Below are 15,682 nucleotides of genomic sequence, written 5' to 3'. Positions count from 1 at the left end.
AAGAAATGAAAGAGAAAGAAGGAAAAAATGTAAGTGAAGACAGAGAGAAAGAAAGAAATAGGGAGAAAAAAAGGAAGGAAAGAGAAGAGAGAGAAAAGGAAAGAAGAGAGAGAAAGAAAGGAGAGAAATAGAGAGAGGGAAAGAAAGAGAGAAGACACAAGACTGCCAGGGAGTGTGGGCGGGGCAGACACAGGAGGAGAGGGTGGGAGGAGAACCAGCTTTCTCTCTCCTCTTCCATCTGTGGGGGGTGGAGGGGTATTACTGCTATAGGGTGGACGGGAAGCGGTTAAAGTAGGTGACTGTCTGTGGGGGTCCGCTTTGCATTAAATTGCAGCTACTTTAACAACCGTGGAAGAAAGGAGTGCTCACGGTACCAAATATCTTTTTGTTACTTTTTTTTTTACTTTCTGTGTATAGGTGGTTGAAGCAACGAGAAGATGATGCGGCTATATCACTAGAGGCAGCCGCTGTTGGTTCATATGAAGCACTATCCCACTTAGAATTGAGGGAGCAGGGCTCCTCACCCTCTTAGTGTCTATGCGCGCTACTATTCAAGCGTGGGAGGCAACTAGGCGGGCGAAAGTTGATGATGATAGCGTGGTGTCCCCTCATATGCCATTATGGAAAAACCCTCAGCTGCCCCATTTTTTATTCTTATCCAGATCCCATCCTCTGGTTCTTCTTCCACTAGATTGGTGTCAACACTAGATTATCTTATTACATTTCTCCATGGAATTTACCTTACCCCGTCAAATCACCAAAGATTTTTCACACCCAATCATCCAACTGTCGGAGGTGTGATTCTCTGTATGAACAAACAAACTGTATGGTTGGTCACGACCATCAGTGTTCGCCCTTCCTTTAAAATTTGTTTACTGGGCCTGATTGACCCGTTGGCTCCTACCAAGGTAAAACGTATGCTACTTACTCTGCTCTTTTACTATGCCAGGAAAATAATTAGTCTTTCGTGGAAAAAAAATCTGTAACCCCTCCCATAATGGCCTGGAAGGTGTTAATTATTAAGGCGTAAAGCTGACCATACACTATACAATTTTCTGTCCAATTTCTTTCCAATTTCCTTTAGATTCACCTTCAACTATGTAATGCAAGAGCCTGCCTAATTGGATACAATTGAAAGTGTTGTTAGGTTTGACCTCCTACTATATGGCTTTTGGTAAATCTAAACCAAAAATCTCAAGAAAATTGGATAATGTATGGCCAGCCTTACCTTTGTATAAGGCGACATGTGCAGAGTACCACCCAAATTTGACAAAGTACAGGGAGTTTGGGTGAATGACAAATCTACTGTAACCAATGAAAGGTGTTTTTTTTGTTTTGTTCTTTTTTTCTATGGTGTTGACTGCTCTGGGATTATTATTATTATTATATAGTATTTATATAGCGCCAAAAGGTTTGCTCAGTGCTGTACATTATAGTGGAGGACAGAACATGAGACAATACAGTAACAAAACAATACACGAGGGGTTCGAGGGCCCTGCTCTTTCAAGTTTACAATCTAGGAGGGAGGGGAAGGTGGTACAGGAGGAAGTGCCTGTGGAGGATGGAGTGATAGGGGGAGTGGAAGAGAGCAGCTGTTAAGTGAGGGTGGGTAGTTTTCCCTGAAGAGATGGGTTTTCAGGGTGCGCCTAAATGTGAGGAGGGTAGGTGACAGTCTGATGGATTGGGGTAGTGAGTTCCAGAGGATGGGGGAAGTCCTGGAGAAGTCCTGCAGTCGGGCGTGGGAGGAGGAGACCAGGGAGCTAGAAAGTAGGAGGTCTTGTGAGGAGCGAAGATTATGGGTAGGGTGGTATTTGGATATCAGGTCGGTGAGGTAGTTTGGGGCAGCATTATGAATGGCTTTGTATGTCAGTGTTAGTATTTTGAATTTAATGCGTTATCGGAAGCCAGTGGAGGGAATGACATAGGGGGGTGGCAGAAGCGGAGCGATTGGTAAGGTGGATGAGTCTGGCCGCTCGGTTCAGGATAGACTGAAGCGGGGATAGTCTGTGATGAGGTAGGCCGGTGAGAAGGGAGTTGCAGTATTCCAGACGTGAGATAATAAGGGAGTGAACGAGTTGTTTAGTAGTATCTGGGGTTAGGAACGTATGTATTTCGGAGATGTTGCGGAGGTGGAGCCTGGGATGGGGTATGTACTTGACTTTTTTGACAAAATGGTAATGTATATTGGTTCTCTACCCCTACTTTAGGGATCTTGTACTAGATCTTACAAGTGCCTGTCACATACTGAAATGTTATACTTTTGTATGGACATGCTATTCTATCGATTAGGAGCTGCATTGCTTGCATTGTTGTTGACTTTTCTACTTGTGTACCAAAAAAAAAAAAAAACAATCTAAAGTAAAAAGAAAAAAAAAAGTAATTGCCATGTGCTCTGTTTACTTTCTTCTCACTTTATCAAACTTGATTTTTATTTTCCTTGAATAGGATAGCACTCACAAAATACAAGATGATGGCTGAAGACCTAACAGACCTTCTGGTCAAAAAAGAGCAAGAATGGAAGGAGCTGCAGCAGCGTCAGATCTTTTTCCTTCAGCAGACCCTCAAGGATGAGCAGAAGAACTATCAGGAGCAAAAAGATAAATTTGATAGGCTTAAGAAGGATTTCACCCATAACTTAAAGGTGCTGGCTGAGCGAGAACGTGAGCTGGAGCGGTGTGAAGTGATGTTCTCCCAACTGAAGGTGGTGACGAATGCAAAGCTTTGCGAAGTAAGCGAACTAAAAGTAAAGATCGAAAAGCTTCAGCAAGAGCTGCAGAGAGAAAAGAAAAACGTCAGTGATTTACAGAATCATTGTCAGCGGAAAATCAAAGAGCACCAGATAGAACTGGATCAAGTACATGGGTAGAGTGTTACATTTGTCTTAATTTTGTTCGCTGATAATAACATTAATCACTTGAGAAGATTTTAAGATTTTACCCCCTTCATGACCAGGCCATTTTTTTGCTACAGTTGCAAGAAAAAGTATGTGAACCCTTTGGGATTACGTGGAGTTTTGCATGAATTGGGCATAAAATGTGCTCTGAATGTCATCTAAGTCACAACAATAGAAGAACACAGTCTGCTGAACATAATACTACACAAACATTAGATGTTGCCATGGTTTAATTGCACATAACATGTAAACATTCACAGTGCAGGGAGGAAAAAGTATGTGAGGCCCTAGCTTAATGACTTCTCCCAGAGCTAATTGGAGCCAGGAGTGAGCCAACCTTGACTCCAATCAGTGTGATGATATTGGATGTGTTGCTGACAGCTGTCCTGCCCTTAAAAAACACACACCTGTTTTGGGTTTACTGGTTTCAAGAAGCACTGTCTGATGTGAACCATGCCTCGCAGAAAAGAGCTCTCAGAAGATCTACGATCAAGAATTGTTGACTTGCATAAGGCTGGAAAGGGTTACAAAAGTATCTCCAAAAGCCTTGATGTTCATGTGTCCACGGTAAGACAGACTGTCTACAAATGGAGAAAGTTTAGCACTGTTGCTACTCTCCCTAGGCGTGGTCATCCTCTAAAAATGACTGCAAGAGCACAGCGCAGAATGCTGCATGAGGTAAAGAAGAATCCCAGAGTGTCAGCTAAAGACCTACAGAAATCTCTGGCACATGCTAACATTTTTGTTGACACATCTACAATAAGGAAAACATTAAACAAGAATGGAGTACATGGGAGGACACCACGGAGGAAGCCATTGCTGTCCAAAAAGAATATTGCAGCACGTTTGAAGTTTGCAAAAGAGCACCTGGATGTTCCACAGCACTACTGGCAAAATATACTGTGGACAGATGAAACCAAGATTGAGTTGTTTGGGAAGAACACACAACACTATGTGTGGAGATAAAAAGGCCCAGCACACCAACATCAAAACCTCATCCTCACTGTGAAACATGGCGGAGGGAGCATCATGGTTTGGGGCTGCTTTGCTGCCTCAGGGCCTGGACGGATTGTTGTTATTGATGGGAAAATGAATTCCAGAGTTTATCAAGACATTTTGCAGGAAAACGTATGACCATCTGTCCGCCAACTGAAGCTCCGCAGAGGATGGGTGATGCAACAGGACAATGACCCAAAGCATACAAGTAATTCAACAAATCAATGGCTGCAACAGCACAGAATACGCCTTCTGGAGTGGCCCAGTCAGAGTCCTGACCTCAACCCAATTGAAATGCTGTGGCATGACCTTAAGAGAGCGATTCACATCAGACATCCCAAGAATATTGCTACACTGAAACAGTTTTGTAAAGAGGAGTGGTCCAAAATGACCCCAGATCGTTGTGCAGGTCTGATCTGCAACTACAGGAAACGTTTGGTTGAGGTTATTGCTGCCAAAGGAGGGTCAACCAGTTATTAAGTCCAAAGGTTCACATACTTTTTCCTCCCTGCACTTTGAATGTTTACATGTTATGTGCAATTACACCATGGCGACATCTAATGTTTGTGTAGTATTATGTTCAGCAGACTGTGTTCTTCTATTGTTGTGACTTAGATGACGTTCAGAGCACATTTTATGCCCAATTCATGCAAAACTCCACGTAATCCCAAGGGGTTCACACACTTTTTCTTGCAACTGTATACCGCGCTGTGATAATTGCGCGGTCATGCAATGCTGTACCCAAACAAAATTGATATAATTTTCTTTACACAAATAGAGCTTTCTTTTGGTGGTATTTAATCAACACTGGGATTTTTTAGTTTTTGCAACATAAACAAAAAATCTGAAAAGTTTGAGAAAAAAATGGTATTACTTTCTGCTATAAAACCATGCAATAAAAAACAAAAAAACAAAACATTCTTCATAAATTTTGGCCAAAATGTATTCTACTACATGTCTGAATAAAAAAAAATCCCAATAAGTGTATATTGATTGGTTTGCAAGAAAGGTATAGTGTCTACAAACTTTGGTATATATACATTGGAATTTTTATTTTTTAATTTTTTTATACTACTAATGGCAGTTATCAGCGACTTTTAACTGGTCTGCGATAGTGTGGTGGACAATCTGACGCTGGGGGGAACTGACTAACTGCCACTGACATCACCAGTGACAATAATACACTGATAATTTATACACTGTCACTGTTCTAATGACCCTGGCTGGTAAGGGGTTAACATCTAGGGTGATCGAGGGGTTAAATGTGTGTACATAACTGTAATGTGTTTACAGTGTGCTGCTTTTACTAAGCGATCTCTTAAGTTTCTCATCCCTGCCTTCCCTCTGTACAGAGCTCTGTGTTGAATGTCAACACAGAGCTCTGGGCTGTGATTGTATCCAAAAGTAGTCCAAATGAGGGGTGGATAAAACAACAATCGCTAACGGGGCGAAGAAAAAAAACAGAAAAAACATTGACTGTCTGCAGCTTAAAGTGTTGCTAAACCCACAACAGTAAAATCAGTCTGTATATGCAGTAAAGCATGCTTGTTATACTCACTGTGGAACCTGAGGGGTTAATCCTCTGCATTGTGTAAAAAGGATGTTTGATCATGCCTTATCTGATCCTCCCCTTCTTTCAGTGTCCCCTCTTATCTCCTGATAAGACATATCATGTGGAGTTACTCTGCACATGTTCAGTTTAGTGTGTAGGTTTTTTTTTTCTTGGGAGAGTGCATGTGATCAGCACAGGACCAATCAGCACTGTCCAGACAGAGGTCAGGGGTTCTGCATCCTAGAGCAGAAAGAAAACTCCTACAAGCTTTCACATATGCTCTGCTGGACACTGATAGAAGCCACAAGACTCCAATTGCTGATGAGAAAAGGTATTTAACAGATTATAATTACTAAAATAATTGCATTTCCATGTTCTTTGTACTGTGGGAGACCAGATATAGTGAATGCAGTGTGCTGGGAGACCAGATATAGTGAATGCAGGGTCCTGGGAGACCAGATAATACTGAATGCAGGGTCCAGGGAGACCAGATATAGTGAATGCCGGGTCCTGGGAGACCAGATATAGTGAATGCAGGGTCCGGGGAGACCAGATATAGTGAATGCAGAGTCTGGGGAGACCAGATATAGTGAATGCAGAGTCTGGGGAGACCAGATATAGTGAATGCAGAGTCTGGGGAGACCAGATATAGTGAATGCAGAGTCTGGGGAGACCAGATATAGTGAATGCAGCGTCCGGGGAGACCAGATATAGTGAATGCAGAGTCTGGGGAGACCAGATATAGTGAATGCAGGGTCCAGGGAGACCAGATATAGTGAATGCAGGGTCCTGGGAGAGCGAATATAGTGAATGCAGGGTCCGGGGAGACCAGATATAGTGAATGCAGGGTCCGGGGAGACCAGATATAGTGAATGCAGGGTCCGGGGAGACTGGATGTAGTGAATGCAGGGTCCTGGGAGACCGGATATAGTGAATGCAGGGTCCGGGGAGACCAGATATAGTGAATGCAGGGTCCTGGGAGACCAGATATAGTAAATGCCGGGTCCAGGGAGACCAGATATAGTGAATGCAGGGTCCGGGGAGACCAGTTATATTGAATGCAGGGTCCGGGCAGACCAGATATAGTGAATGCAGGGTCCGGGGAGACCAGATATAGTGAATGCCGGGTCCTGGGAGACCAGATATAGTGAATGCAGGGTCCTGGGAGACCAGATATAGTGAATGCAAGGTCCGAAGAGACCAGATATAGTGAATGCAGGGTCCGGGGAGACCAGATATAGTGAATGCAGGGTCTGGGGAGAACAGATATAGTGAATGCAGGGTCCTGGGAGACCAGATATAGTAAATGCAGGGTCCTGGGAGACCAGATATAGTGAATGCAGGGTCCTGGGAGACCAGATATAGTGAATGCAGGGTCCGGGGAGACCAGATATAGTGAATGCAGGGTCCGGGGAGACCAGATATAGTGAATGCAGGGTCCGGGGAGACCGGATATAGTGAATGCAGAGTCCAGGGTTTAGTGACACTTTAACTGCTTCTTGGCCTACAGTAGCCCAATGACGACTGTATACCCAGAAGTGACGTATTACGTGCAGCTTTGGGAATCATTCACTGTAGAGTAGCGTAACGGATGCTAATCAATCTCCTTCCGAAAAACAGCTTAGGGCATTTTCCTGCAGCCCTGGAGAAACACAAGAGTTTAGGAACTACCAAGGCCTATACTGGAGGGGAGCAGCACCTTTTCAGTGCCTGCCAGATAAAACTTTGTTATGTTGCAGAGCTATGTAAATCTAAGAACTGGATGGAGAAAAGTACAAATTCTTTGGTAGGGAAAAATAGTTCATATCTGTGTATTTAGTCGTTTGCCTGCAGTTCAGCTTCAAAGTGTAAGTAAGCCCTAACAATGAATGCCCCTCATTTGCTCCCCTTTGCTTAATATACCACTGAAAACATTTTGTTGTATCTGTCCAATAAGCACAAAAAAAAAAATCCCTGTTGATCCTGCCAGAAATCCAGGGAACTCCTGGGTTCCTGACACGAGATGACAATGCTGGCTTGTTGTACTGAAATCCCAAGCACTGTTATCAGCCTAGCCCAGTTGCCTTCCAAACAGAACACCTCTCTCCATGTTATAGGGGTGTGGAGGTGTTTTCTAGTCCAAATCAGAATCAAGCTGCCTATGATAACAAACCTTTTCCTTCACAGTACAGTGCATGAGTGTTGTCACCCTTTGTACAGGAAGTGTGTTACTGGCAGGATCACCAGATGAAATTTAAAGAGGGAAAAAAATCTGAAAAAAGAGAATTATTGCAGTCATTACATCTAAGGATTGGTAACGGCAATATATTCCATTTTCTTTCTTGGTTTATATATACTTTGCCTGTTCCACTGCAGTGGAAGAACGCTAATCTATAGCTGCTATCCATGTTAAGTGTACTCTGCCATTGACTGAATGATATATAATCAGTGACCTTCTATTCCAGACACATAAAATGTATCTTTACTGTTGTTTAAGCTCTAAAAATAGTGATATCGATCGGCTTCTGGAAGAATATGAGAAACTAAAGCGCCAGCTTGAGAGGAGAATTGAAGAATTAGAAGGAGACCTGGCCCTACAGAAACAGGTAAGAGCAAAGTCATGTCACTGATGGTTTTATTTGTGGTATCTTATGAAGATCCCCAGTGCCACAAGACCCCCAGTGCCACAAGATCCCCAGTGCCACAAGACCCCCAGTGCCACAAGATCCCCAGTGCCACAAGACCTCCAGTGCCACAAGATCTCCAGGTCTACAAGACCCCCAGTGCCACAATATCTCAAGGTCTACAAGACCCCCAGTGCCACAAAATCCCCAGTGCCGCAAGACCCCCAATACCACAAGATTCCCATTACCACAAGATCCCCAGTGCCACAAGACCCCCAGTGCCACAAGACCCCCAGTGCCACAAAATCCCCAGTGCCACAAGACCCCCAGTACCACAAGATTCCCATTACCACAAGATCCCCAGTGCCACAAGACCCCCAATACCACAAGATTCCCATTACCACAAGATCCGCAGTGCCACAAGACCCCCAGTGCCACAAGATTTCCATTACCACAAGACCCCCAGTGCCACAAAATCCCCAGTGCCACAGGACCCCCAGTACCACAAGATTCCCAGTGCCAGAAGACTCCCAGTGCCACAAGATCCGCAGTGCCACAAGACCCCCAGTGCCACAAGATTCCCATTACCACAAGACCCCCAGTGCCACAAGACCCCCAGTACCACAAGATTCCCATTACCACAAGATCCCCAGTGCCACAAGATCCGCAGTGCCACAAGACCCCCAATGCTACAAGATTCCCATTACCACAAGACCCCCAGTGCCACAAGATCTCCAGGTCTACAAGACCCCCAGTGCCACAATATTCCCATTACCACAAGATCCCCAGTGCCACAAGATTCCTATTACCACAAGATCCCCAGTGCCACAAGATCCCCAGTGCCAGAAGACTCCCAGTGCCACAAGATTCCCATTGCCTTAAGATCTCCAGGTCTACAAGATCCCCAGCGCTAAAAGGTCTCCATTGCTGTTTTCGTATAGAGTAGGGGGGGCTTTAAAAACTGTTCCTTGTGCTATCTGTGTCTAATTAGGGAAATTTCCCTTTAGTTCCTTTCCAGAAGACCTAACCTGACATCAGAGGAAATCTTTTCAATAAGAGCCTGCTCACACTAGGAACTGCATGTGAATTGCACAGGAATGTGCTATGTGCTCCTGTGCGATTTCACGCGCAGTGCGGTTTTAGCCCATTCATTTTGAAAAACATATTGCAACCGGATTGCGTGGTACTTTTGTGACCCAGTGCAGGCAAATTCGCTGTGTTTGTGACCTGTGATTGGGGTGTCAATAACTTTGCACTGACACCCATTGCAGACCGCAAGGGCAGTGCAATTTGGAACCGAACATGGAGCGTGGGTTTCCCACACGGAGTTCTAGTGTGAATGGGCCCTGAGAGTGAAATTCCTTCTTAGATGGTTGTCACGGGAAGAAGCATCCCCACATTTGGAATTACTTGCACTCTCATTCACTGTGACATGGGTGTTAGGGGAATTAGGGAAAGTGAACATATCTGACGGGGTACAGACGGCAGTAAAAACCTGACAGTGGTTCTAACCTCTCCAAACCTCCCCCCAAAAAAGTTTTGCCTTTACTTAGGCTTTAAAGTTGTTGTAAACCTCTGACATATAATATGAATAAACCATATCCCTCTATAGTGTGTACTTGTCTCAATCCAAAGCACTAAGTGTCATTTCTATCTGCTGTCTAGTTCCTCTGCTATCAGCATGAATTACTTCTGATAAGCTTTCCTGACACTACGTGAAAAAAGGTTATAGGGGAGGGAGCTCCAGCACACAACCTGTGCTTGACAGCCTCAGCTCAGTTGGTGTGTGTTGTATGGAGAGGAGTGTGTCCTTTCCCTTCAATCAGAGTGTAACTTCAGCTCCCTGTCCCCTCTTTCTGAAAACTAGAGAAGAGAATACTGCAGATTAACAGGTTCAACTTGTGTAGGAGAATTTCATTCAACTCTGTGTATCACCTGAGGTCAGTCACTTCACTGGGTCTATATAATGGTTTACAACTACTTATGCTGAACCCTTTGTAGTGGGGTCCCTCCCTCCCAGAAAGAGTTAAATGCCCCTTATTTCTAGGGGGTAGAGAAACAGGCAGTATTACCCCATTCTCCATTCCAGCAGGCTCCAGAGCTGTTGTCATTTCCACAAAGCTGTGGGCGGTCCCTTGGCATCATCATATACAATGCAGGGCTACTAACCCTGCATTGTATGTGGATGGGTTGAGTGTGCGACCGTGGCTGTGAGTGGCCTAGAGAGGAGGCAGCGCTGGACTGATCTTGCAAATAGCTAGAGACTCCTGGAGCGGGGAAGAAGGCAGCATTTCTCCTTATTCTGGGAACCCTGGACATAATGAAAATGTAACCGCTGCAGTGCAGAAACCCCCCCACCCCACTGCAGGGATATTTTTGTGTGTTCAGCCCGGGGTTTAGCTTTGATGTCATTATTATATGGGGCAGCACAGTGGCTAAATGGTTAGCGCTTCCGCCAACAACTAGGGTTGTTGGTTTGAATCCCAGCCACAGCACCACCTGCCTGGAGTTTGCATGTTCTCCCTGTGCCTGCGTGGGTTTCCTCCAGGTACTCTGATTTTCCTCCCACACTCCAAAGACATGCTGGTAGGTTAATTGGATCCTCTCTAAATTGGCCCTATATATGAGTGTAAGTTAGGAACCTTAGATTGTACGCTCCTTGAGGGTTAGGGACTGATGTTAACCTCCCTAGCGGTATTCCCGAGTGTAGCTCGGGGTAAAATGTCTGTACCAAATGCGGTAACCCCGAGCTACACTCGGGCTTACCATGCAGTGCTGCATAGGGTTTCCCTGAAGAGCTTACCTTGTCCTTCGCTCCCGCGATGTGTCCCCTGCAGCGTCTATGGCCGATGCCGGCATCCGGCTTCTGATTTCCGGTCCCTGGGACGTACAGGCGCCGCCAGCGGCGGGAAATTTGAAAATTTTAAAAAATTTCATTTTTTTCCAAACAAATTTTACATAGTAAAACATTGCTGCTTCAACCCATTTCACATACATTTTGTCCCGAGTGCTTTGTCCGGCGCCCTGCCTGCGTTTTGTCTGTTCTTTCTGCCTGGAAACTGAGAAACGTCCATGGCGTCCAAAAAGCGTCCCTTTAGGTCAAAAGCGGTTTTAGACCGGCTAGAGAACAGCGATAGTAAATCAGAACCACTTGCAGAATTGAGTGATAATGATTTGTGGGGAAATTCCTCATCAGACACTGAAAACGATTTTGCAACTTTGCTCAGCGATGTGCGAACTTGGCGCTCTATTTCAAATTTCAGTGTTTTCGGTTTGATTATATTATGAATTAAATTTATTATTATTATATTATTATTTTTTATGATTATTTATTATATTATAATTTATGATTTCGTGTTTCAAATTTTATCATCCCCGGGATGTTTACTAGACTCTTGTTCGGACAGATTTCAGTGAGTTATTCCTAAAAATTACAGCCTACAATAAAAAACTACGTATTTCCATGCAAAAAAATGTACCGCTTTCAGCACAAAAAATCTGAAATAATCATACCGCCAGGGAGGTTAATGTACAATATATATGTAAAGCGCTGCGTAAATTGACGGCGCTATATAAATACCTGAAATAAATAAATTATTAGCACATTATTTATACATTGTCTGCCAGCAATGGGAGGGTAAACATTCTTACTGAATGCTGAGATGTGGCAGTCCAGGGGTTCGATGTCTCATTTCTGGTCAGATGCAGGCAGCAGTGTGGTGTGCTATTAATTGCATGTTGAGATTTATTGATCTTCTTTTGCTTCATCCAGCATCTCCCCCCCACTTAGCTGTTTGGCTGTTTAATCAATCGCCTAGTCTGGATTAGTGCTCAGGGCAGCCATTCTGGCAAGTGTACTAAATAGAGCGCTGGGTGACAGCGTATGTGGTGAATGTAAATAGACAGGAATCCAGACTGGAAAAGGCTGTTCCAAGATCACTGATCCCTGTCACCTTGGAAGGTCACATTTAATTGAGGTATATTTGAACAGGACAGACCTTCCCCGTGACCCATGTGTTGTTATGGCATTCATAGTTCTCTCCGGGGTACAAATGTCATCTCAACACAGAGCTGGTAAAGGTCAGCAAGCACTAGTTGAATTGTGATGGTGCTGTAATTAGACCTCATCAAATTTCTATGACACAGTCTCAACTTTCATACTGAGCTAATTAACGATTGGGAAGATCTTTAACCACCTCATTACTGGACACTTTCACCCACCTTCCTGCTCAGGCCAGCTGTCAGCACTGTTACACTTTGAATGACAATTGCTCAGTCATGCAACACTACCCATCTGAAATTTGTATCTTTATTTTTCACACAATAAAGCTGGTAATGACCAATGGCTCCCATTGCTATCATTCTCCGCAGTGAGGAGGGACAGATTTATTTATTTATTTCAGGTAGTTATATAGCGCTGTCAATTTACGCAGCGCTTTACATACATATATTGTACATTCACATCAGTCCCTAACCCTCAAGGGGTGTACAATCTAAGGTCCCTAACTCACATTCATACATACACATACTAGTAGTAATTTTTGATCCCAATTGCCACCACGTGGATCCTTAGTAACTACCATCAAGCCCATAAATTTTGCCTGTGAAGTATCAAATTTATGATAAAGTCCAAGGTGGTGGCTAGTAGGGGTCACCATCTTGGCATTCGGGGAATAATAAATATGGTCATGTATTGCTTATAGCAAAGTAATTCTTTGCTATAAGCAAATTGTGTAACAAAAAAAAAAATACTGATCACTTCCCCAAAGTAGTACAATGTTACTATGGTAACATTGTACTACTTTGGTCATAGTGAAATATGAAAAAAAATGTAATAAAAAAAAAATATATATATATTTATTTTTTTTTTCATACTGTCACCAGTCAGTCTCCCTGATCACCGCCATGCCAGTTATATGATGACGCTGTACTGCACTGGTGACAATGTGTAAAAAAAAAAAGTGAAACTAATTTTTTTAATTTTCTCATTTTCCGAAAAATTATGACCAAAAAAATACAACTTTAAAAAACTCGCCATGCCTCTTATGAAGTACGTCGGACTGTCTACTCTGCAAAAAGGGGTCATTTGGGGGATATTTGTACTGTTCTGACATTCTTGGACCTCAAGAAATTAGATTGGCTGTCAGTACTTCAGGATTGATCAATATTCAGATCTATACCATAGTTTGTGAACTCTATAACTTTCCTACAAACTAAATAATACATCCTAATTTGGGTTATTTTCACCAAAGACATGTAGCAGAATACATCTCGGCCTAAATTTATGAAGAACAATTATTTATTTGCAAACTTTTATAACATAAACAAAGAAAACCCTTTTTTTTTCAACATTTTTGGTCTTTTTTTGTTAATTTAGCAAAAAATAAAAATCCCAGCGGTGATTAAATACCACCAAAAGAAAGCTCTAGTTGTGTGAAGAAAATGGTAAAATTTTAGTTTGGGTGCAATGTTGTATGACCGCGCAATTGTCATTCAAAGTGTGAGAGCGCTGAAACTTGAAAAATGGCCTGGGCAGGAAGGGGGTAAAAGTGCCCGGTATTGAATTGGTTAATAACCAAACTGGTTCTATTTTTAAGATGATTCAAAGCTTCCTTCTGTATAGGAGTAATGTTGTTATCTAAAATTGTAGGGGTTAAACGTTTGACATCATTGATAGTAGCCATCAAAAATGTCCAAATACATGGATTAGTTGTAAGTTCAGGGAACTTAGTAGACTTCGGTTTAAAATGTTTCGATAAAGGAACATGGTCAGTACAGGTGGTACTAGACGTTGGGTTATCTGGTTCACTTTCATCAAGCAATAGCATCAAGTGTTGAAGGATTCTAAAATCCTGCATAGTAAAATTTTTCATGCGTTCCATAAGATCCTTTTCCTGTTTGTTTCTAATGCGATCCGAATCGAAGATATATCTGTATGCGAGTTTCCTCGTAAACAAATATAAATCCTTAATAGTTTCATACTTCTCAATTCTAGCAGTAGGACAAAAACTTAACCCCACACTTAGGACAGCTATTTCATGTTTAGAAAGGTGTTTAGTAGTTAAATTAATTACATTTAGTTGGTTGTCATTGGCATATTGTGGAACGATGTCTGATCTGTGAGGGGGATCGTACGTGTCATGTAAGTGTCGAGAGTACTTTGCTTGTCCCCTTGATTGTATTGGTTGGGCAATAAAAAATCATTTGTGCTGTGACCTAGTGTATCCTGTGAACAAACGGATTGTTTAGTGTTAGTGTTTTAATTGGATACAGTTAGTGTGACTTGTGAAGCAGATGTGGGTGTCGTCATAATATTAAGGGCCCGTGTGGCCGTAGGGCCCATATAGGTTGATATATCCCCTGACTTCTCCATCACGATCAATAACACAATCATCAGTCCCTCCCCTAATGCCAGGGTACTAGGTGTAATCCTAGACTCCCATCTGTCCTTTCACCCCAAATCCAATCACTGTCCAAATCTTGTAGACTTCACCTCCGCAACATCTCCAAGATACGCCCGTTCCTAACCTCGGAAACCACTAAGCAACTTATTCACTCCCTGGTTATCTCTCGCCTTGACTATTGTAACTCCCTCCTCATTGGCCTACCTAACCGCAGGCTATCCCCTCTTCAGTCTATCATGAATGCTGCTGCCAGACTCATCCACCTTACTAACCGTTCTGTATCTGCCACCCCTCTCTGCCAATCCTTCCACTGGCCTCCACTCAGTGTCCTCCACCCCTCTCTGCCAATCCTTCCACTGGCCTCCACTCAGTGTCCTCTATCCCGCTGTCAATTCCTCCACTGGCTCCCAGTTGCCCAGCAGATACAATTCAAAACAATAACAATAACATATAAAGCCATTTATAACTCTGCCCCAAATTACATCACTGATCTTGTCTCCAAATATCACCCAAACCGTCCTCTCTGCTCCTCGCACGACCTCCTGCTCTCTAGCTCCCTTGTCTCCTCCTCCCATGCTCATCTCCAGGACTTCTCCAGAGCTTCCCCCATCCTCTGGAACCCTCTACCCCAATTTATCAGACTATCGCCTACTCTGCTCACTTTTAGGCGATCTCTGAAAACCCAAGCCTATCATGCCATTAGCTTATAATGGAATCTTCTACACTTCCTACCAGTCCATCCCCCACAGTTACTACCTTTTGTACCATTAGCCCCTCCCTCCTAGATTGTAAGTTCCAAGGATCAGGCCCTCCTATCCCTCTTGTATTGAACTGTATTGTTGCTGTATTGTCTCCCTTTATATTGTAAAGCGCTGAGCAAACTGTTGGCGCTATATAAATCCTGTATAATAATAATAATATATTCGACAGAGTGGTTTCTGATGTCAGTGAATGTTGTGTATGGGAAGGAAGTGTATCTATCTCAGACATAGTCTAAAAAGATAAGACTTTCTCTTGGCCCTTAAAATCGCTGTGATCGCAAAATGCAGGTTCAGGTGCCATTATTTTTAATGGCCCCTAAAACATGGCGTGGTTTTGCTGTGATAATCACATCCCGTGAAGCTTGTCACCCAAAAGATGCATAGCCCCGGGCGCTGACAACCCACACTACACTAAAAAAAACTGGCTCCTAACTTTTTTTTTGCTCATTCCTAGATTCAAACCAAATTTGCCA

At 43.3% G+C, this 15,682-nt stretch overlaps 1 protein-coding gene and 1 long non-coding RNA gene across 4 annotated transcripts in view; one reads left to right on the top strand and one right to left on the bottom strand.

Annotated features, from left to right (window-relative positions):
• CCDC57 (coiled-coil domain containing 57) overlaps positions 1–15,682 on the top strand; it is an 84,787-nt gene that overhangs the window by 6,011 nt on the left and 63,094 nt on the right. For all 3 annotated transcript variants that reach the window (XM_089670847.1, XM_089670765.1, XM_089670933.1), the window contains exons 2-3: positions 2,446–2,862; positions 7,918–8,026. In XM_089670847.1, coding sequence (XP_089526973.1) covers positions 2,468–2,862; positions 7,918–8,026 — 504 coding nt within the window. In that variant the 5' untranslated portion in view covers positions 2,446–2,467. The remainder of the gene's footprint in view (positions 1–2,445; positions 2,863–7,917; positions 8,027–15,682) is intronic.
• Positions 2,396–11,911, bottom strand: LOC149474705 (uncharacterized). The gene is made up of 2 exons (XR_016311814.1): positions 11,696–11,911; positions 2,396–2,770 (listed from the first exon to the last, which is right to left on the bottom strand). It is a non-coding gene; the product is annotated as an uncharacterized LOC149474705 (long non-coding RNA).

The sequence above is a fragment of the Staurois parvus genome, unplaced genomic scaffold (assembly GCF_062004578.1).
Source record: "Staurois parvus isolate SC_StPar_1 unplaced genomic scaffold, SC_StPar_1.0 ptg000003l, whole genome shotgun sequence".
Lineage (NCBI taxonomy): Eukaryota > Metazoa > Chordata > Amphibia > Anura > Ranidae > Staurois > Staurois parvus.
Note: the sequence above shows the minus strand (reverse complement) of the source record. Positions and strands in the feature narration are given on the sequence as shown.